Genomic DNA, 24,393 nt, shown 5'->3' on the forward strand with positions numbered 1-24,393 from the left:
TCTGATTCTCGAAAACCGCAGCTATATGTGTGTGTATATATATGTATATATATATTATGTGCTGCCTCTCTCTTTCTATCTCTCTCTCTCACACACACACACACACACACGCGCACTCTTTCTCTCTCTCACCGTCACCCGTCGTCCCGTCACAAATCCCAGTGGTGAGTCGCATACCTTTATACAACGTGTACTGTAACGGTCGCCACTCGGAACGCTACGGTCGTATCGGCCAGACACCTGTATCAAGCCACAATCGTAAGATATATAAAGACCGCCGCACTGCGCAACGGGCTTAATATTAATATTATACATTTTTTACCTAGTTATACCTACGTTACTTGAGCCATGGGAAAATTTGAGACTACTAAAATATGTAGGTACTACAGGTATGGTACAACGTGTTTGATAAAATTCGTTATGAATCTTACTTTTTTACTCGTTCGTATGTCGATGGATTACTGCAGTAGATGATAATGTTATACTTTATTTTTCACTTACGTTTTCGACTAATATGATATATAATGATATAATTTTTTTAAATGATATGTATTACATGGCACTCGTTTAAAGCTTACACATATGGAGAAAATATATATGTAAGTACCTAATATAAATAAAAGTACATAATATGTATCATAAAATTGTGTCGTGAGCAATGGAGAATAGAGAAACTTTATCAGATGTACCGTTTTAAATCTTTCACAAAACGCGGATAACGTTAAATGTGAATCTTGTGTAGTGAGACGGAGAAAATGATTATAGCTGCAAGGTAGAAATGTCATCTTCGCACTTCGCAGAAATGGTAGAGAGATTGCATACAGGCATAATACTAGTAATACTACTTCCATTATATTATGAGGTGGGTATTGAATATTGATGTAATATTTACTATGATATTTAATTCGTATTCAGATTCCTATTTTATGCACAAAACATAGTTTTGTAATACTTTCAATTACTTATGAATATATTATTATAAATCCATAGTTTTTTTTTAAAAATAATAAAATTAAATAACTCTAATTTGTATGACTAAATCATCATTTTTTAACGAAAAATAAATATTCATTAAGTAATAGTTATATAAATATATAATGTATTCAATAAATAATAATAATATGATATAAAACATTAGTTTTTTTATACCTACCTAATGGTGTTTAAATAAGTTATAAATATAGATCAGTATATAATATAATGTTTGATTATACTTCATTATTTTTGATTGGAGTCTGGAGATAAATAATATAGTTTAGTCAATAGGTATAAAATATTAATTAATAATATATAATTTTATGAACAACAATATCTCGATTCTTAAAATCCTCTATTAATTTAAATCCACTTTAAATCCCCTTATATCCCTCCTCGCCACTGCCTTCTCAACTCTGGTAATAACTATCACGCCGTGAAGTTCCATCATTGGATGGTTTGTCCAATTAAGTCCCCTGTTTCTAAGATAAAAGATAAGCTAATTAAATGCATTATATTTTATTTCACATTATTTTATTTTATATTGACTTATTACATGACTTGTGTTTACTGTAAATAACAATTCTTAATTAAAAAAAAAATGTAATTAAATCAAGACTTGGCCAACTTATACTTTTTTAGCTGTTTATATTATCTAAATAGTCAAATGCTTTGTGAGTTAACTTTGTCAATATTATTCTAAATATATCAAACTATAAATGGGTTGTATATATATATGTACCTATATAAATATGCAAAAGCAATTACTTAAAAACAAACAATTAACATTCAAATGTGATACCATTTTAAATGTTTTTAATAGGTATATTAAAGTTATTACTTTGATTAATTATAACACTGCAGTCCTTTAACCTTAAGTTACATCAATATGTTGTATACTTACATGCGTTATTTCTTTGTAGAACATTTGTAATTCTAACAAACATTAATTTCAATGATTAGGGAACCAAATTAAGGATTTGTCTTAATTAGTATCCGAAACGTAACACAAGTAAAGTTACTTAATTATTTGTAAAACTTTAATACGATTAAAAGCCGAAAATTTACTAATTCACTAGACTTAATGTTGTTTAATTTTAACTTCGTAGTTACTCAATTAGTATAAAAGTGTACAGTACAATAATGTTGCTTTTAATAAAATCATTATTGTGCATATAACTTTTCGAAGAAGTTTGATTATCAATATAAACTCAAATTTCACGTAATACTATCAGAGACTTAAAACTAATATATTAAAATCTAACTTCAACGAAATCTGTAAATGCACGTCAATCGTTGTAAGCAGATGGTTAAAGGTATTTTTTTAAGGTTGCATACGAAATGAGTCCCAATTTTTTTTATATTAGTATGATACTAAATTATTTTAGGTACTAAACTAGCTCTTAAATAGTTTAGGTAGGCACTATATAGTACTACACTAGTTGAGTCTTGGATTGTTGATGATGCTCATACGATATTCGAAGTGAAATGTCGACATATGCGTTATATTATATTATTTATCAGACGTTCATGATAAACATTTAACGATGATACGAACATCAATAAACAAACGCAATGAAATCGAAATTTTTCAATGTTACATTTTTATATTACCTACTTACTTATACATTATAATAACCCTGTTCTAAAAAATAAAAATAAAAGCATTAAATGTATATACGCCTAAACTTTATATGCAGCCAATTATGTCTTACATCACACCGATTGCCTAATGTCTGGGAATCAACTAGTGAACTGACATTTTCAGGAACTCAACTAGTATAATACATGTAAGCGTGTATTTATTATTAACAATTACTATCAACAGATTTATTATCATTTTATTATTTTTATCACTGTAGTTTAATAACTAGTAAGATCATATGGAAGAAAATATCCATTATCCCTCTTTTCCCTCTTGTACAATATTGCAGACAATTAAGAATCTTATTTTATATAGTATAATAATAGTATACAATATATAATATTTTGAATTAGATGATAAATATCCTTAAAATTATATATTATTGAATTAAAATATATTTTCTGTATAACTATATAGGTAGCACCCTATGTATATAGGAAATGATTTTTTTGATGTTACACGTTTTATACGAAAATTGCTTTTATTTTTATAGAACTAAAATATATATTGTTTATACATCATACATAGGAAGATTAAACTAATAGAACAATAAGATATTAAGCCAATAAGATTATAATACTCATAACAATACGAGCGGAAAACCCGTCTGCGAACAATGATATTATACCTAGTACCTACTATATTATTTGCAGCTAGTACTCGTAATACTACACGTCTCTTTGACGAATCAAAATTATTTATTTATTTATTCGTCCTTTTTGAATCGCTGTGTTCTAGCTATGTTGAATAATATAAATGTTATCAAACGTATACATAACTGTTTTGACGGATGGTAGAGATATAATAGTAATAGCAATAGTATCATACGTATCAAAACCCGTAAAATCCTCAACATAATTCTTGAGATATCATATTTACGTTGTCATAATATTAGTATAATAAATATTTAAAATTATCCGTTTACAGTTTAGTAACGTACTAACAACAATTACACGACGTTGAATTATTCATATTTTATTCACTTTAGATTTAGCAATTAAATTGTATAATAGTAGGTACAGTATTTACTTTAAATATAAATATTTATAAATAGCTGTCACCATGGATAAAATTTTTAATCATAAAAATACCTTTGCTTAAACAAATCAATGATATTATTTTTAAAACATTTGATGTTAATTGTAAATAAATTTTAATATAAAATCTAAAGCATAGTGTTGCGTATATCTATTTTTTCTTAATTGTGTATATTGTTTGATATATAAATATATGAGAGTCAATTGTAATCTAGTATTTTAGTCAACTAGAAGCTAAAACTATTAACTAAAACACTTATGGAACGTTTTTTAAAATTAAATTTATTATTTTTTAAATTATATAAAATTAAAATATAATATTTTATTAGAGAAGATCTTAATGTATCATTATGTTATATAATATTATGTAGGTATTTAAATTATAGTACTAGAAAAGTAACTACATTTAGTATGAATAATTATTTGCAATAATTTAAATTTTATTTTTACATAGTTTTTAATTTTTTATGATAGAGTTCCGTTTATTATATAATTTAATATTTATACATTTAATGTTTTATTTTATTTTATATATATTTACTTATATTATTTCTTATTATTTGTGTGTTCATAAACCATAACAAATAGCTAGAGCCTAGAGTTGGACATATCTGTACGTGTCTATAGAATTGAACATTTTTGGATCAAATAAACCCCATAATTAGGAACGTGTTCTTTATATTATCAAAGGAGATGGGTTGAAAATCTGTCAAAATCACGTAATAAAATTAACCCTGTCGCCGTTTTAACGATTTTTATCACCAAATACCTATTAATAGCTATTAATAAATAATAAAAATAAATAAAATAATTATAATTATTGTAGTGTATTTTGTGTTATTTGTTTTAAATTTTAAAAGAATAATAAACTTTAATTATTATACATAAATAAAAAATAAAATAGGCAATTTTCTATCATATTATTTAAGACCAATTCCAAACTTCTATAATACGTGTTATATTATATGAAAGTATATTACAAGGGTGAATGTTGGTTTCATTTAGATTTTGAAAAAATAATAATTAATTATAACATATTATTTTGTGCATAAAAATCATATAATATATAGACACTTAATAGTTAACAGTGTATAGAAGAGTGCAGTTTCCTATTATAAACAATTACCTTTCTAGACACAAAACATTATCTATTTTCAACACGAATAAATCCGTTTTATTTTACAGCTAAATTCTCTCATAAAATTGAATATTCTTAAGTACTTTCTTGTTTATACACATATAATGATAAGAACATTTTGAATGCTCTCATTATTCAAAGAATACAAATAACTCGACGTTATTCAAGCGTGACTTGCACTACCAGGAGACGTCAAGGTAATTATTTTTAACGAAACCTACATCAATTATGAAAACTGCGAATACTGGATGTTTTTTAGTTATATAAGACCGACATTTTTACTTATTTTAATTGAATTCCAAATACATGTTAAATGGATTATATGTCACTAATAATATTCAAAATCGAATAATGTTAACATTGGCCAATAAGTAATACCCATGTGCTTTAACTAATATTATTATAACGACATAATTTTAATATCACCCGATTAAATATGTGAAAATAAACCAGTGTATCATGGTTATAATGGTTTAAGTTTTAAATTTCATACGGTTCAGTTACTTCATTGTCAACGATATATAATATTAATATATGTTACTATGATGACTAATGTTTAATAGTTATAATATTGTGGTTATTAAATCATCGAATTATATTAGCACAAATATACGACTTTTAAATAATAATTAATTATATGCTAACATTCTATCTTTTTAGTAAAGAAACTTGAAAATGTAATACAAAGTTCCTTATAAGTTTATAAGACTTATATAAGTTATAAGTTTATAAGTTTATTACTGTTTTATATCCCAATTAAAAAAAAATCAAAAAATACATAAGAGTATACCTAGCTACAGTTTTTTATGCAAATATATTTTGGTTGTATTTATTTTGTAGCTAATTTTCTTACATATATATATTTTATTTTAACATTTAAGATTAAAGATTCGATACAACATTTCTCATAGGTTTTTCTTATTAAAATTAAAAAAAAATATTAATCATAAAGTAACATTAATTAACTGAAGTGCTATTATTGATCATACCCGATATTAAAACGTTAAACAACTATTTATTTTCAAAAAATCTAAATATTATGTCGATGAGATGAAAATATATGATTGGTCAAAAAGCTTTAAAATATAATAATACGTCCCCATTGATGGAGCTAGGGGAAGGATTTGAGGGCTAAGCCCCCTAAGTTTTCGATTAGCCTCTCCCGAATGTATATCCTAGTTATATACCTACTGTTTTGTATCATTACTCACAAAATATATTATTAAAGGACATAATAACAGTCATTTTTATTTTAACCTACAATTTAAAATATTATTTGATCGAACAGTTAAAGTTATTTCTTTTAGGTACATCAGTTTTTTTATTTTACAGTTTATTTTTGTATTTATAGTAATACTGCAGTACTATGCAATACAATTATACATTTTAGTTTATTTATTCATATTTATATTGAAATCTAATAAGCTGCCAAAAGCTGAACGCTGGCTGATTTTTATTTTATTTTATTTTTTTGTTTTACCATGTGTATTTCTAAATAAATAAGACGTTATTAATAATTATTTTTATTAAGTAATCTGGTACTTGAGCCCCCTTCTTCAAACTAAATGTATCAAGCATTCCACATATTAAGTTGTATTGTAGATATTAAATAACGCAATATTTCCGTAGTTATAATCGTTTAATGTTGACATTTTGACAAAATCAGATAATAAAAAGGTAAAAAAAAATATTTTTAAAATTATTGATATGTAAACATTGTTTTTGTTTTTATTATTATTATTTATGTGATATTTATATATATAATTATATACATTATATCAGCTAATAATGCCGTATTATTATATTATTATTATTTTTATTATGGCCGTATTATATTATAATATCAGATAATGAATAAAAACGTTAATGAAGGAAAATAAAAATGGCTGCCATAATATTATATAAATTACAATTACCGCCATAATAATCTTTATTAAAACCACAAATATTTGTTTTTGCAGTATATAAGAACGAAATTGTATTATGAAATGTGTATCAATATTTATACTGTTTACAAGCGTTTTTCATCGTAAGAATTAAATAAATAGTATATTTTGCGGTATTATAATAATATGATGTCTTGAAACGTTTCATTAAATGTAGAACAATATTTATGGACAGCTTATGTACCTACCATATTATCGATATATATATATATTATTTATTTTATTATAAATATATAATTTCACAGTATTATTTTATAGCAACGGATATTTTAATAATATAAATATACTGAGGCAGGTATCATAGTTTACGATAAACCTAGTTATTTATCATTTATTATGGTTGTCATTAAATAAGACTCAATTATAATGTTATATTATAATTTAATGAAGTTGCATGGAAGTTCTAATACATAACTATAATTATATCATCATTATTGTAATTATTATTATTTTTCTTTCGTACATTAAATAGGTGGAATTAAAAGCTTTCTTAGAACTTAGATGTTCTAGTTACATTATACATATACGATACAAATTGTATCGTTTAAGTAACGAATTTATTTTTTCCTGTGTGTGGACTATATGTGGAACATATTAATATCTCGTTGGTATATCACGAATTACATTAACTTTCAAATCATATCGAAACATTCGTATAAGTAAACTAAATTATGTTGAATGTTTGGCATGTACAACCAAAACTCTGGTGTTTGTTTCTCTTAATTAAATAATTCAGTACACAGATAAAGCTGATAAAGTTCTTTGGTTTGATGTATTTTACCGTTTCCGTAATCATCTATCGACGAGAGGCCGAGAGGGTGGAAATAATTTATCAGTGAACATAAATCGGGAAATGAACCTTAATATAACAATAAGCAATTTATAATATTAACTATTGTGTATTGTATATTATAATTGTCAAACGATTTAATTTGTACTTAAAATTGCTAATCAAATATTAATACTATTATACTATCTATACGGTTATCCGTATAGTAATGAACGATTAATTATTCTGAACAATGCATGTTTTAGATCCCAAATAAACTGTCATATTTATATCATGGGAATATTTTAGGTTTAATATTTTTTATTTTTACTGTATTAATGTAATTTTGTGTTTAATATATCATAAATATCTATCTATTTTAGAAATAATGTAACAACATAAAACAAAGACGCAAAGATAATGTAGACAAAGCTAGGTATATAATTTGTAATAATAATGATAAATATATTATTATGTATACTATTTTGAAAAGTTTAAAACTAAAAATCACAAATATCTTTATAATAAGTACAATATTAATTAATGTCGTCAATAGATGTGTTTATAATTACCTACGATTTTTTCAGTTTTTTTTTTTTAAGTTTTCTTTAATGTACTCACATGAGTGAATTTTTATCGTGGCTTAATAGGTGAACTATTTTAAAAACATAAGAAAAAAAAGATTGAAAAATTAATACAAAGCTCCCCATACGTTGTTAATTTCGCAATTAAAAACTATAATAAATCTATAGCCTCAATATTTTTTTATAAGTGTTTAAAGTTAGAATTTTGACAAAATTCATAAAAACTCAAAAATATACAAATCATTTTTTAGTTGGAAATTGTATAAATATTTTTATATTTATGCCTAAGTTGTAAAAAATTAATAAGTACAATGTCCTCCATTATTTTGAACCAATGTATGAAAAAAAAGTTCTACTGAAAAGTCAAATTAATTTTTTATGATCATTTCAAGTTCTATTTTTACGACATTTGATATTCAACTGTAAAATAATTATTTTTCTTTAAAATTTTTTTGATATTTTATTGTTTTTCATAAAAAAAAATAACAAGAGATACTCGAAAAAACTACAAAATATTTATATTATTATTTTCACTATATGATACAATTTTCAAAATGTTTAATCATTTTAAGCTATTTATAGGCATAGCAATAATTTTGGTTTTTCAATTTTGATAAAAAATTATTGTCAGTTAAAATATTAGAAAATTTAATGCGAGGTTCCACATTAGTTGTTCTTAAATCTGTATAAAAATACACAGATCATAGGCACAATGTTTTATATTTGATTGAAGTATCTTGACGAAATTCATCAAAATTGCAAACTATTTTGTAATTATAAATTAATCAAAACTTTTTTTTTTACATCTAAGTATTGAAAATGTAATATAAGATTATTTATAAGTAGTTTATACTGACACTATAAAATCTAAAATAATATATAAAGGAAATATTTTTTACTGACAATTAGATTCAAATTTGAACGAAATTGTTATTTAAACAATATAATATAACGATGTTTATTATTTTGTTAAAATAATTTAAAAACATTCGTAGGTACTATAGGTAGGACTATAAATCTATTTTTACTGTCTTACGGTATTAACAGAAATATGTTATTAAATATTCAAATTGTTTATAGTTGCATATTAAGTTGATATAATATGGTATAAATATATATTATTATTATAATTTTATACAATTAATATAACAAATAAATAGGTAGGTACCATATTCTTGGAAAAAATTATTTCAACCTAATATCTTAATATAGATAGTAAAATAAATTACTTTAATAGCTATATTATATGATTGTGATGTAGGTCGATTTAGACCTTTTCCATTCAGAATCGTAGTTTTCCGTTGGTACCTACCTATATATATATATATATACCTAACCTACCTATATATAATAATATATCTTTGAATTCAAATTTAACACATCTATAATAGCGACCTACTTTACATCCTTTTTTATTCATGCATATAATTTTAATAATATCATGAATTCGTTAATTTACGGGTTATACGTATATCTAATGAATAATTATCGATAATGATGTATACATCGAGTTAAAATAAATTAACTAGAATAAAATAATGTGTTACTTGTAACTTGTCAGAATAATATTGTATTCGAACAACAACTAATAATAACATCAATATCGCACTCAAAACATTCGTTTAACTTTGAAAAATTAAAGTTCACGAAATAAAAAATAAAATTAAGTTAAATACAAATTAAATAATCCAGTATTCACGCAGGCTTGTAGAAACAGAGAAAAACCATTTAAAATTAACGATTGGACATTTTTCCAGTAGACCGATTTCTTGTATTTCTCAAAAGAAATCTACAATGGCTTATGCTAAGTATTAAGTACCATTAAATATTAAAATTTGTGAAGAATAATAAAATAGAAAATTTGCATAATCAATGATCATCGTGTTATCAAAATGCATACAAAAAGATAAATAGTTTTAAATATATTCAAAACATGTGTACATCAAATTTATTAGCTTAGTGAATAATTATTATAAGTATAATACTTGGAATGGAAGAACTTCAAAGCTATTCTTTTTTGCTTTCAAAATAAAGTATACGCTATATATATTTTAAACTTGGAGCGCGGCTCATTCTCTATATATTGCATGCAAAAAAATATTTACTTAATCATAGAGTTTTATTTCAGCAAATATCAACAAAGTGACAACAAACTTTTATTCTCCGTTTATTTTATTTTAGTTTTTTATTGTACAACAATGGTATTTATAATACATATCATATTGTCTGTATACGAGTGCACATTTTTTCACTTTATTTTCACTGTGTTTTTTCAATATAACTTCACTTTCAAAGAATAGGGAAGCATTTTAATGTGACGTAGTTTTTAGCTAGAATATTAAATTATTGTTATTAAATATATTAATATAAATTGAATTAAAAATAATTGTTATTAAAAATATACGTCTCAGTGGTTGATTACGGGGTCTAACGTTGACAAATAATAATTATTATCCGTGTATTGTTTAGTTGTCATATTTTTTTACTGTGGTATTTAATATAAGCTTTTGAAATAGGTACTTGTAAAAAATACGAGGATAAAAACCAATTTTATTGTATGGTCTAAATATTTACTATCAAACAATTGTTATACAATTTTAAAAATAAATCTAAAGACTTATTACATTATATTTTAGAACTTCGATTAAAAAAACAAATCTAAAATCTTATTTTAAATTAATTTATACGGAAAAATGCTTAGTTTTAGTTTATGAAAATCTAACAATTTGAAACCAACTCATGAAATGTAATATATAATAACAATTCTAATAACAGTTTTATTTTTGAGGTACATACACATTATAAGAGTAAACTTTTAATAAAACCATACACACATTTAACACACCATACATATTTTATAAATATGTATGTATACATAAAGTGTAAATTGAATGAAATTAATTTTATAACCAAACATAACTAATTAAAAAAAAATCGATAGCATACCTATCAATTCACAGTACTTGAACATATGATTTTGTGTAAACTGTGCAATATTAAGATGTTTGTACATTTCATGAAATATAAATGTTTAAAATAGTGAGTAAGGAGTACTTATCTTATTAAAAAAAAAAAAAGGTTTACGAATAAATAAAACGAGCGCTTGACAATTTCAACGAAACCATTTTCCATTTTATCATTTTTTAATTACAACTCCATCAAAAATATTATTTACCATCACTTGAAATAGTTTTAAACGCCATATTTTAATATATTATTATTATTATTATATAAGGTATATGCGATCAAAAGCAGCAAAAAATGTTTTTAATCAATTTTCGTGATACTATTATATCATAAACAAATATATTTTAAAATTATTAAACCTATTTTAATCAATAATATTTACTATTACGGATATCAGAATTTACTATTTATGTCAGTTGAGTACTATTTGAAGTAACTACGATACTCAATAGGCAATTAGCGCACAAAGTTAAATATAGGTGTTTATTAATGTAAATTTTCGTTACGTTATAATTTATAGGATGATATATCACTCATGGTAAGTATTATAAATGTGTTTCGTTGTTTTGTTTAGCTATTTTTTAACACATTAAATATTAATATATAAAGTCTTCTGAAATACGTCGTGCTAGCTGCGAATAATGATCAAACCCAGCTGGTGTATGAGCATCTTGGTAGAATTATTTACATATTTTCACGTGCTATCCAATTAATTTTAAATAAATCGTGAAAACGGATATTATACATATTTTATGTTCTCTGCAGTTATATTTATTTTTTATTTTAACCTATAGCTATCACAATATAAATGTGCATGCATTTGTGTATATTATTAGATACCAATGCAGTCATTTTTTATTTTTTTTTTCTTGTTTTGCCTCACGACACAGTTAGTGTAACCTTAAGTAAGAATTCGCTTTGACTGATGATAACTTTTAATGAAATATAAACATACAGTAATACAGTATACAATTTATATTTGCTTATGGATTTTGTAAACATGTCAATTTTAGATATTCGTTTCGTATAGATTAGAATATAATTAGGTAAATTATTCCAAAAACGAAAGAAATAATTAGAATTTCAAAATGTTTGTTATTTAATAAAAATATATAATAACACTTGTTCTTTGAAATTCTTAATATTAATGTTTACTTATATATTTTCAGGGTGTGCAATCTGTCCAATGGTATTATATAATTTTGTTATAGGGTGCCGTCAATTCTGTTTAAAATATTACTGCTAGTTGTCTTTTAGTTGTAGTAGTTGTAGGTACTGTCTTTTTCTGTCATACTTGAAAAGTTGACATTTTTATCCAATTTATTAATATATTATGATTTATAAAGAATGTAATGTGTTCCGTTTGCTCAATTGTTGTATGTGATGGTATCGACAAATTGCTTTGTTTTTGTAGCGAATGTGGTAGAAGAGAGATTTGGTGGACTGGGCATGTTATCTAAGTGACGGATATATGATATTAGATAGCGATCACGTTCCATGTCAATAATAAGGCTTTTTGGTTTAACTTAATCATTTTAAAAATTTTATGTTTGGATTTTAGTATTATTGGAAATTGATCGACTGTTCATTTGATTTTGTTGATTGAAAAAAGTTTGTTTTTTGACAATTGGGCCATAATGAACTTTTTTTTTAAAGTACACGTAAGGTAATCAGGCCACTAAACTTTTATAACAGGTAGAACCAGTGATTGAGTCACTATTTTAAACGATTTTTTTATTATTGAATCAATTACCCAAATATTACCGAATTAGTGGACCAATATATTTTAATACATTATAGAATTTAATGAAATAATATATAATTTGTAATTTTCTATGGCTCACAAAGCATGACTTATCAAAAGCTAATAAATTATCCAACACTAATTAATATAGAATTATGATCTTCAAAATTGGTTGTATATTTTCATCAAATTAAAGGGATAAGTAGCCATTTAATAGCAAATAATAGCCAAAATTGTAATTATTTATAAAGATTATGAAAGATCGCGATCGTAAGTCGCAAACTAAAATATTCACATTTAATACTATACGGTAATATACGAAAAAAAATAACTATTTTTTATAATTACAATAGAATTTAGGTATATTATTCAAGAGAGGAAAACAAAATGATTGATTTTTAATAATTATAAATATTAATTCGCTCACGAGAGATATTATGGAAAAATTCGTTAGCGACGTGCCAAAAATACATGTTCAGCTAAAATATATATATAATTTTATTCAATAATTAATTAATTTTATATATTTGTATATTTTGTGTTAAAAATGCGTGGTAATAAAATATAAACAAATATTGTATGTAAATCAGGTAGATAAATTTGGCCTAATTACCGATTATCCGATGAATCGAATATGTAGCGACTTTAATACTTGTAAATCCTCGTGTAATAGTTTAGAGTAATGCTCTAATAAGTCTAATGCATTTAATGATAAAAGATAATAATTATAATGTTTTACACAATTACATATAATATTAGTGCGATTTTATATGCAATGAATAAAAATAATCCAGCAATAAGTTATATTTTTTTACATTTTTTTTATTTGATAATACACGTGATAACATTGATTTGATACAATATAATAACTTATTTGACAATATATATTTTTCTTTTGAATTGAGGTAAACATATTTATTATAATTTTTTAAATTTTATTTTCCACACATGTTGGTCGTTTTTGCAGTTATAAATGCAGACGTTTGTCGAGACCTTATTATTAACTTCATTCAATGGTATACTAGCTGACTTAAAGAGTTTATCTGTGATAATTTTAATCCGTTAATATGTTTTTGGAATTATCAGAGAATCCAAAAGTTTACTGGTTGTCATAATAGATTGTGAAGCGATGATATAGGGAACCCTTGGAGAGGCAGCAGGGACGGTGGCACTTGAACGTCGAGTATCGGCGGTTGAGGTAGTGACCCTTTCACAGTGGTGTGCCGCGGGTGGCATTTGGACCGACATACATTTTGGCCTGAAGATGAGTTGTCTATGATCATTTGATGGGTTTTTGTCATAAAATTTTCCCATACGTGATACAGAAGTCCCTGCGTCGAAGTACAATTTGGCCAACATCAATTTTCTATATGGAAATAAGATCCATCCCAACGAATTGTGCCGATTTTTTCATTACTTCCCTTACATTAAAATGTGTCTTACTTAAAAATAATTAATAATTTCTACTTTAAATATAATACGTAGCATATATTATAATATGTATGTATATATATATATTACTTTTGAGGATATTGATTTGAGTTTTTAATAGCTATGTTATATTTTTGAATTGGTTTTTCAAGGTTTCATAAATAAAAGAATAATTTGTAGCATACGTGTTTCTCAATATGTATAAATAATATATTATATTATTTTTGATAACGTAATTTGACTTATAATTTCGTTGATGTTCACATTCAATGTGTTATAGTCATTTTTAACTATTGTTGTTTTCGATATCAATGCCTCAAGTTTTCCGTTTTGCCTTTGGCCTAGAATGGCCTTTTATTTTAACCATTTATTTCAGCCAACAACTTATTACATTTTTTATGTATGTAAATTATTGACAGCTTCTGAAAATATGCCCTTATTACTATCAGATTGTACTAAATTCATTATGAAACATGCAGCGCAACTGGAAATAATATCAAAATCATTGTTGTATTAATTATATTATTAATACTCTATTCGAATGTTAAAACGTTTTTACTTCATAATTGTAAGTCTACGGATGACTAATTCAATAAATTACCTATCCTTATTATTATTTATCTTAATTTCTATACATAATATTGATTTATGAATAATTGAAATCATATTTGTAATATTATATACAAACGTTATCTTGTACTATCATCAATTTTTCTTTCATTAGACTGTTTTTTTTTCTTTTGCTCTGTTAAATTTAAAAAAAAAAAGATGAGTAAAATATCATGCATATTATCTACTTGTGCAACTACCTTTGAATTATGTTTTTTTTATTCTTTTACTATTTTTAAAAATGTCTGTGCGTTAACACAACTCAAAAAATAAATAAATAAACACTATTTTAACATTTAAAGCGCCTTTTTAGCAGTAATTTTACATAAAATAGAATAATTTTTTATCATGCTTTTGCAATGTTATTTGAACTAATATTTAATTCGTACTTAAATATAATTTGATAATCATATTTATTTATTCATAGTCCTTAGTTGTTATTCATACCTATTTATTGTATTATTATATTATTATATGTGTGTAATTGTATTCAAACATAAAATAACAGTATGCCTATATTTATATTATTCAAAAAGTTCTTTTATTTTTTGAGTGAAGTGATAAATGTATTGATTTTATAACAATGTGTTTCTGTATACATAATTTACAATATAATAGAAAAAATTCTTAGATCTTCAACTTTTAAATTGGTTATTGATTAACCTAATTTACCAGTAAAAATCTTGAAAAAATTATTTTGTAGTCACAAATATATAAAATATTCAATGTTTATAGATCCGACTTGAAAATGTAAGGTTTCATATAAGTAGTTCATACTGTTACCAAAAAATCTAAAAGATAAATAAACTAAAATAAAACTAAAACAAAAACAATATATGTTTTACACAAATAATAATGCGATTAATAAGTGGGTATATATAGGTTGTATATTTTTAGTCAATTAAATAGAAATGTCTGTATGTATAGTGAAATTAATAGGTATAAAATATAAAGTCTTCAATAATTAGAGCTAAATAAATGGTTATAATGGTTATATTATTTTAAATTTGGATTAGTACATATTACAATTATTAAATTGGTTGTAAAAAATAAAATAATTTATCGGTGTTCAGATAATTTTTTACAAATTAAAATATTATTTTACCTAAATAATTATTTAAAATTATTAATAATATTAAATATTGCAGACGAATTCATAAAAATAAAATTATTATAAATATAATACCTACTATTATAAGTCTATAATTAATTCAGTAAATCTAACATAAAAACGTACTCAATGTGTATATCATTACAAATTATTAATACAAATATAATTTTAAAATTAAAATTAAAAATAAGAACCACAACTTCTATAAAATGCATTTGTTTGTGTATAATTTGTTGACGTGGTTTTTCAATGAACTCGCTCTTTGAACTTCTCTGATTTTATTTAAAATCATACTCCTAAAAAATATGGCAGATATTGTATCACATGTTTCTGGAACATTTTAATTGTTCGTTGAATTAGGTGTATACATATATATATATATCTATATTTAATAATGTTTTTTTTTTTAGTATTCTTTGAGTTTTACTTCCTGAACGTTTTAAGCCCAGGGACATAAAAAAAAATTATTTTCAGTTCCCGGTAAATTTTGTTTGTAGTCAAATGTAACTTTTTCAATTTAATAGTAATAACTTATTTTTTTACGGTTTTTGAGTTGTATACCGAATTATGTATATATTTATGTTATAAAAAGCGAGTAGAAAGCGCCCGTGGTATTCTGTAAACCGTCAGTTGCTCCGACTTTTTAAATATTATTCTGGTTGAAAATAACCAAAAAAATACGATATTCAAACACAAAAATCCCATTAAAAACCCAGTAAATAAAATGGTCATGTAATATCTCTGTAAAAATAATAATTATGAAAAAATAATTCTTGAAATTAAATTTGACAACAAAAAAGTTATCCGTTATATTCTATTCTAGTATGGCTTATGCAAATATTTGTGTGGTACTATCAGCATTTTTTTGTATCTGATTTTTAGATTTAGCTAAAATTTGGCAAAATATGTATAAGCATACATATTTAGGAGTATATAGATAGGCAATTTAAACATTCATTCATGTTGTAATTTGTACATACAATAAACCAATAACTAGTAATGTTTTTCACCGACAAGCATGATTCTTAATAATTTAAGATAGTTTATAAACTGTATTTTATATATAAAATACCAAAATAGTTTTATCTTCATATTTAATATCAAAATGTATTCTTGTAATAACACGTCAATTTTAATTACACGATTTTTGGTTAACGTTGGAGAGGGATAGGTACTGTTGAACATCTAAGTTGATGTATACAAGACTTAATGTTAAATTGTACAGAATTTATATTAAACAGCAGTGTTAAATTGTGTATTATTATTTTTAGTTGATTAAATGAAAAATTCAATTATTAATACATATATATTTACAAATTACGAACAATATTGATTTACAAAAGCACGTATTGCATTTTCGCATTGGATTATTATTATTATTTGTTTGACGTTGGAGTAAAATTGTATTATTTATTTCAATTGATTATAAAACAAATTAGAAATTTGTTAAACTAACGTTAAAAAGTAAAAATATTCAACTACTTACCAAACACGCATTGTTTCGTAAATACTAATAAATCTGGAAAAAAACTCAACTGCTCTACTGTTGTGTTTAAAATAATGAAGTATCGACGCATTTGATTGTATCTGATTCTCAGGTCTTCTTCTAAAACTTTATGACATTCTTCAGCCTCGTTTTTACTGTTCTACAAATTCTATTAAGATAACCATTCCTTTGCCAACAAAGTTCGTTATGACATTTCTCTGATTTACTCAATAAACTTGGATACACCATTAGGAGGTAGTTATCTAATCTTCTTTACTTTTAAAAATATTTACTTCTAACCAACTAACGTCACCTCATTACGGTTGTGCATAATGATAAGATGATCATATATCTACAATCTATACATAAAAACATCAAACAGCTTCTTTATAGCTACATTAAAACGTATCTAAACTCTATAGGTACTTATAGGGTTTAATATGTAGCAAATAAATTCAAACGCAAGCCAGTCTGTTTATACCACTTTTAAACTCCTAAAATTAAATATCAGTAGGGTTTCTGTGTAGGGCACTGTATCAGTATCAGTACCTGCGTTTTTCATAAAGCTTATATTTCAGTCTATTATTATATTACTCGTTTAAGCCAATTAATTATTGTGCCTTTTTGTACAAATAGTATATAATTATATTATAATAAATTTATAATTAAAAAAATAATTTTCACTGAAATAGTCTATATTTTCTCTTAAAATGTACATTTATTATACTGTCTATACGCGTAAAGGATAATTAAAACTTTCCTCGTAAACGTGTCTTGTATCTATGTACTACAACTAAAACAATAAAGTAAACTGCTGCTGAACTGCTGTTGTTTGTAAATCATGTATAAGCATGTCTAAAATATCTAGAAAATCGTAAATAAGTTTTGTCCGTGAACCCAAGATTAAAAAGAATCTCACAAAAGCGTTTAATAACTGTTGAAGTTCAAAAGTAGTATGTTAAAAGTTCATACGTTAACTTCTAGTTGTAATTTATATTTAATTAATTAATATTGGCTGACTTTACATACATAAGTTACGTACCCGAACCCGACCAAACCACACGAAACAGGACATTTTTCATGTTTTTTTTTTTAAATGTACGTTTGGCATTTTTTTAATAGTAATTTAAATAAATTCACTACTTCATAAATAATAGTATGAATGTGTGGTGTTTTGTATACTAATATATATCACATGTTACATAATTAATTAGTTTCTTTTTTTTTCATCAATTTATCTTTTTTAATTAAAATTTACCAGAATACGAAAATATTATAATGTACTTGTATGTCTAAACTCTAAAGTGTACTAAAACGTCTAAAACTGAAAATAATCATTTCTTAGAAATATAATATTGCATATTAATATTATAATAATATTTATGAAACACCTCTTTATATTTTATATTGTAACGATTGCTTATAAGATTGAAATAGTGACATTATATAATAATATTATATGATGCACATTGTGTTTATATATATAATGTATATGTTACATTACAGATAACGCTATAGATATTAGAAATATAATATAAAGAATAAGAAGTACCTTATGGCATTCCCCTACGTCTCTTCTATCTCCTGGGAACGCAATCAACAAGTGTCACGTGGTTTATTATTTTTATTCTCAGCTAGTGCACTCTTATTGTATCTAATCTAAGCAAAATATGACTCTAACATCAATTAAAAGAAGAAAATATTGCATGAAACTAGTCTAAATCAAGAACAATAAAGTAGGGTGTATTTTATACGATTGCTGGATTATTTTACTTTAAATATTAGTATTAAAAAATAATTACTGGCATTGGTTGAATGGCCTTAATAGTATAACGTGTAAAATATTATTATAATTAAAATAAAAGAATAATATATCAAATTATATTTCAATGGGTTTCTGTGTGTGGGATTATAATAAATTGAACGCGAAGGTAAATAGTTACCATGAGACTTTAAATACGGAGCAGTCACTCTTTGTCTTGCTCCAAAAAACTAAAGTCTCAAAAAATGTATTTGACTTATTATGTTTAGAATTTGCATTAAAATTATTACAGTGATAATTTGCATATTATTTTCAAATTAAATATTTATTTATTTACTCATTCTTGATTACAATATGCAATTTTGATATATTTTAATTTATAAACTTTAGTTTTATTATTATTACTATTATTATTTTTTATAGAATTCAATATTTTAATTAAAAAATAATATTTATCTGTGTTAAAAGTGGAAAAATATTTTAAACCTATACAAGATTCGTTACGTCATGTAAACTCTTACTACCTATGTAATACCAAAATAGTAACTATACCTATAGAACCGTATTATAATATGCTGTACAATTTATCATCACTGTTAATAGTAAAATAAATATACTATACTATTCACTATAGACTAGATGATAACATTTAGACAAAAAAAATGGAAAGTACTTGAAAACTTTCTAAGTTATATTGACAAATGGTTTCCTATTTTACGCATATTTAGCATTATGATCTAAAAGTTTTTTTTGTGGAATATGCGTGTGTATACAATATAATATATACGAAAGAGGTTTTTAGTCTTCAAGCAAAAACTTTACTTATGACTTTATGTACATGGAAATAAAAATATAACTATAGCATGTTACTATGTTAGCTATATTTTATTGGCGTGGACTTCTCTGATAATACAAAATTCCAAGTTAAACCTTGGCCAAATCCGAGACCTTAAGAACTTAACATGGAGAATTGAAATGTTCTCATGTAATATAATATATATATATATAAGTTTAAGTTGATCGTAAGATCAAAAATCCTAACTTTTCGGAATTGTTTTTTTTTCGCGTTGAAGATGCTTGCAAATCGTTCGCAAAATTGTTTTTACCAGTCGAGAACATCGATTTTGATTTACCTGAATAAAGTTATATATTTGCCGAGGCCTGTGATTGGAGTTTATGCAACTCGAATAGGATGATCAACCAACCGTTAAAAGCAGAATAAATGTATTTTATAAGATACTAGGATTTCAGATTGTCCAGGGAAAGGATTTGCATTTTTTTTTTATATAAATAAAATACCGAGAAATAAAGCAAAGTAAGCTAATTTTTTTTTTGTGAAATAAAGAATTGAGATTTAAAATGTTGTGAATTATGTTTCCATTTTTGTTCTTTTGTTCAATTCTTTGATATATTTATTTAGTTTTTATTGCTCTCCCTGTAGTTTATCTACTATATTATACAACCATATTGTAGCTGTAGTACAACTGATTTTTAGAAACACATGGAAAACATAATATTTTTTACAATATAACAACGCAATTTTGTTGTATTTATTTATCTCGTAAAGACCCGCTATATATACTCATATAAGCACTTACCGACCAAGTATTAAATTGAACAGCTACACCATAAATGGTTGACTGAAAGCGAACGAATCAAATTGTTCATCCACGTATTTCTAAAAGCTTTTACACGACCTTTATACTACGACGTGGTAATAGGGGTTTTTCTTTCTCTGATTTCGCGGTAGGTATAGATAGTAATTTTACATCATGTTATCGCGTGTAGTGGAGAAACGTAAACGTTTAGTTATTTGTTTAAAATTTTGATTGAATAGTGAGGAATATGTATTGTCTTATAAGAGTATATTTTTTTGCCATTCAAATATATTTCTGTCAACACTTTTTTCAGATAAATGATGACGTGCCCAAAAAGTACTGTATCATTTTTAAAGATTCCGACGTCGAACCTGTGAGAGGTAATTTCCGAATTTCTCGCTAGCTTTTCAGAATCATTGGTTTTTTGGTACAATATGGTTTGTCGTTACTTTAAAAACCACTATACTGTGTTAAAGTTACTGAAGCGTATAGAATAGTTGCCAACTTTTTTCCTCATATTTAAATTCTTAAGCAACCCTTTTACTGAATTTTTCTGTTAGTATTTCTTCTGAGTTTTGTAGTTCCGAAAAAAAATATATATTTATCAATAAAAAGGTACGCAAAACATTGATATGAACTACTTCCCGTAAGAAATCCAAGTCAATAAATTTTATTGCCATAATATAGGTTGCGTAATCCAAGTTATGATATACATTGGAAATTCGTAATTTTATTTCTTTGCTACATTCTGAATTTTCATCTTAGGCTGAGTTCTGTTAATATTATTTCTAATTTAGTTTATTATTTTTAAAAACTTTTAAGAACTGCCACTGGTAAGAGTAGGTAATTAGATAATATTTAATTATAATAAAATTGTTATGCATGCCTTTGGCTCACATTGCTAGTCTTATGCTAGCCTAGCAAAATTGATCGATACTTACCGGTATTTCTCCTTACTTTCCCTCTAGCCATACCAATAATATAAGTTTTGGTACCTATTTATATCTATTTTTTGTATTTTATTTTGTTATTCTGTAATTATCAATATTGTTGATTATTCTTTTAACCTGCTATTATTATTATTTCGCGAGAGAGTTACTATTACTATATAAGTACAGTTATAGAAAATAGTATTATTTAAGACAAAAATATATACTATTCGGGTAAAGGGATTGTTTAGGAAAGATAATTTCGGGCAATATTTCATTCAGCAAAAAAAGCTATTAGGGAATTTTGACTTGGGATAAATACCAGTAACCACGTTTTGTACAGCAGGAAGTTGAAAAATATGTTCTTAAGATAGGATTACTGATAAATCCATGTTCCATGGTAGTTTGTTATTTTTTACTGACGTACAACTGATGTGACACAATGCCATTTCCTTAGATTTTTGATTTATTTCTTTTTTAGCATCACTAGTGTATTATTGTATATTTTATGTCTTGTCATATGACAATAATGTTGTAAATAGTATTATTTTACGTGTTTGTTTTTTGTTATTTTTATTGATGATTTTATCTATTGATAAAATTCATTAGAACACAATTATAAATTATATTGATGAATTATAAGCTAATAAATAGTATATTAAATATAATAATTATAATATTATATCCTATATAATATTGAAAGTCACAAAACTTTATTGTAACAACCGTATACAATCTTAGCATTATTTTGTATTCGTACATAACATATTAATGTATATGTTCACTATGTTGTTTCATATAATTTATATGTATACGCATTACATATATCAAAAAATAAATTATAAAGTATTAGCATTTTTGTAACCATAAGCTCCTGCAATTTCATCTAATTTTAAATACGATTAAGATTAGATAATTCGCATTGAACTTTACAACTATTCTATATAACTATAATAATGCTAATCAAAATTTGTAAAACGTGAATTTTAAATTAAATCGAAGTCATTAATTAAATTTAAATTTAAAGCATATCTAATGTAACTAAGAAAAACTTTATGACATAGTTTCGATTTTATAGCCGCGATATACTAAACATTTTAACGTTTCCTGGGCTTTATTAAATATTTTATAATATAATATTAAAATTACAGTGACTAGTTTAAAATAAATAATAAACTATATCCATTATTTATTATAATCTGTAATTTTGTAAATGCATAAATATAATTGGAAGTCAATAATATATAGTAAACCATATAAATAGGTAATACCTTCATGAGTATTTTGATAACGAATTCGTATAATGTTTAATTATAATAATAACAAATAATTCATGTGAGCTGTCAAGTGTGTTGACATACTTTTTATTATAAAGTACATTAGTAAACGTCCAATGATATTTTGTTTAAAAACAATAACAATAAAAGTTACAACACATTCCAAACAACTTGAACGGTACATAAACAGGGTGATTCCATGCGTATATGCTAAAATCCCTTTTAAAGTTTAATTTTATGAAAATTAATTTATTCAAGTTATTTAATTTGTAAATATAGTAGAGAACCATATTTTAAAACACTTGATTAGATATACAAATTGAGTAATCTGCGGTTGTGATATACATTTTTTTTCAAATTATAAAACTATTAATTGTTTATGTAAGTCGTATATGTAAATAGTCTTTCAAAAAATATAGAATACATGTCCATGTAATATTTGATCCATATAAAGCATACTAATTATGTATTCTGACAGTTTTTACAAGCTTTAAAATTGTAATATCCTTAAATTTCAAATTATCATTGTCCTCCTGTTATCTTCTAATACTATTATTGCAAACTAAAATCCTTAACACTTAAGACAAGTTATAGATAACTCAGATATTTTTAGAAACTAGTAAGTACTCATTTCATCAAAAAAATTATAATATACATCAATATTTTCAAAAAATCAATTTTAAAAATATTTTATTCGAAAAATTAACAATTATTGATTAAAAAAATAGAATAATTTTTTATCGCAATAACACAAGTATAGAACATTGATCTAATGGTATAAAAAAATTTTTAATATATGGTCCGAATTCGAATAAATTGATCATTAGAGGAAAACATTATAAACATATTACAGACATGTAGTATTTTGTTTATTTTCATTAAAACTACACATTTTAAAACATACCGATATTGCGGCGTAAACCACTATAGCCGTACAAATAAAACTGTTTTCCAATGTACATTTTATATTCTGCGCCAATAATACTGTATTACCACTGCTAAAACTACAGAAACAACATTTAAAACCAAGAGAAAACTTGCCACAAACATAGTTCATCCGGAACATTACTTTCAAAATAGAGACTTTCATCAAATAATAATAGATATATATATATTATGTTTTACAGCGTACAGCAGTAAAGGTTTTGAGCACGTTTCACTTGAATAATAAATCCATTATCATATTATTGTGTCGATTTAAAACTTTGCTACCATGTGATTTAAACGATTTAATACAAATAATTATAACTATATCTCGATGATTGGCAATGCTTCAAAAAAGTCTCATGACGGTATTTTTATACATTGTCTCGCGAACATTGTAATCCGGTAAGTTTAAGTATAGGGACGAATACACGAGTATTTTTCATTTGTTACGGTCAATG

General features: G+C 24.5%; 1 protein-coding gene across 5 annotated transcripts in view; it reads left to right on the forward strand.

Annotated features, from left to right (window-relative positions):
* LOC132932479 (uncharacterized) overlaps positions 1 to 24,393 on the forward strand; it is a 106,609-nt gene that overhangs the window by 25,766 nt on the left and 56,450 nt on the right. The window contains exon 1 of one of the 5 annotated variants that reach the window (XM_060998869.1): positions 21,023 to 21,182. The exons of the other annotated variants lie outside the window; for them this stretch is intronic. Within the exon in view, the coding sequence (XP_060854852.1) occupies positions 21,050 to 21,182 (133 nt within the window). The 5' untranslated portion in view covers positions 21,023 to 21,049. Of the gene's footprint in view, positions 1 to 21,022; positions 21,183 to 24,393 lie in introns of those variants that run through there. 5 annotated transcript variants of the gene reach the window in all.

Source organism: Rhopalosiphum padi, chromosome 1 (assembly GCF_020882245.1).
Source record: "Rhopalosiphum padi isolate XX-2018 chromosome 1, ASM2088224v1, whole genome shotgun sequence".
Classification (NCBI taxonomy): Eukaryota; Metazoa; Arthropoda; class Insecta; order Hemiptera; family Aphididae; genus Rhopalosiphum; species Rhopalosiphum padi.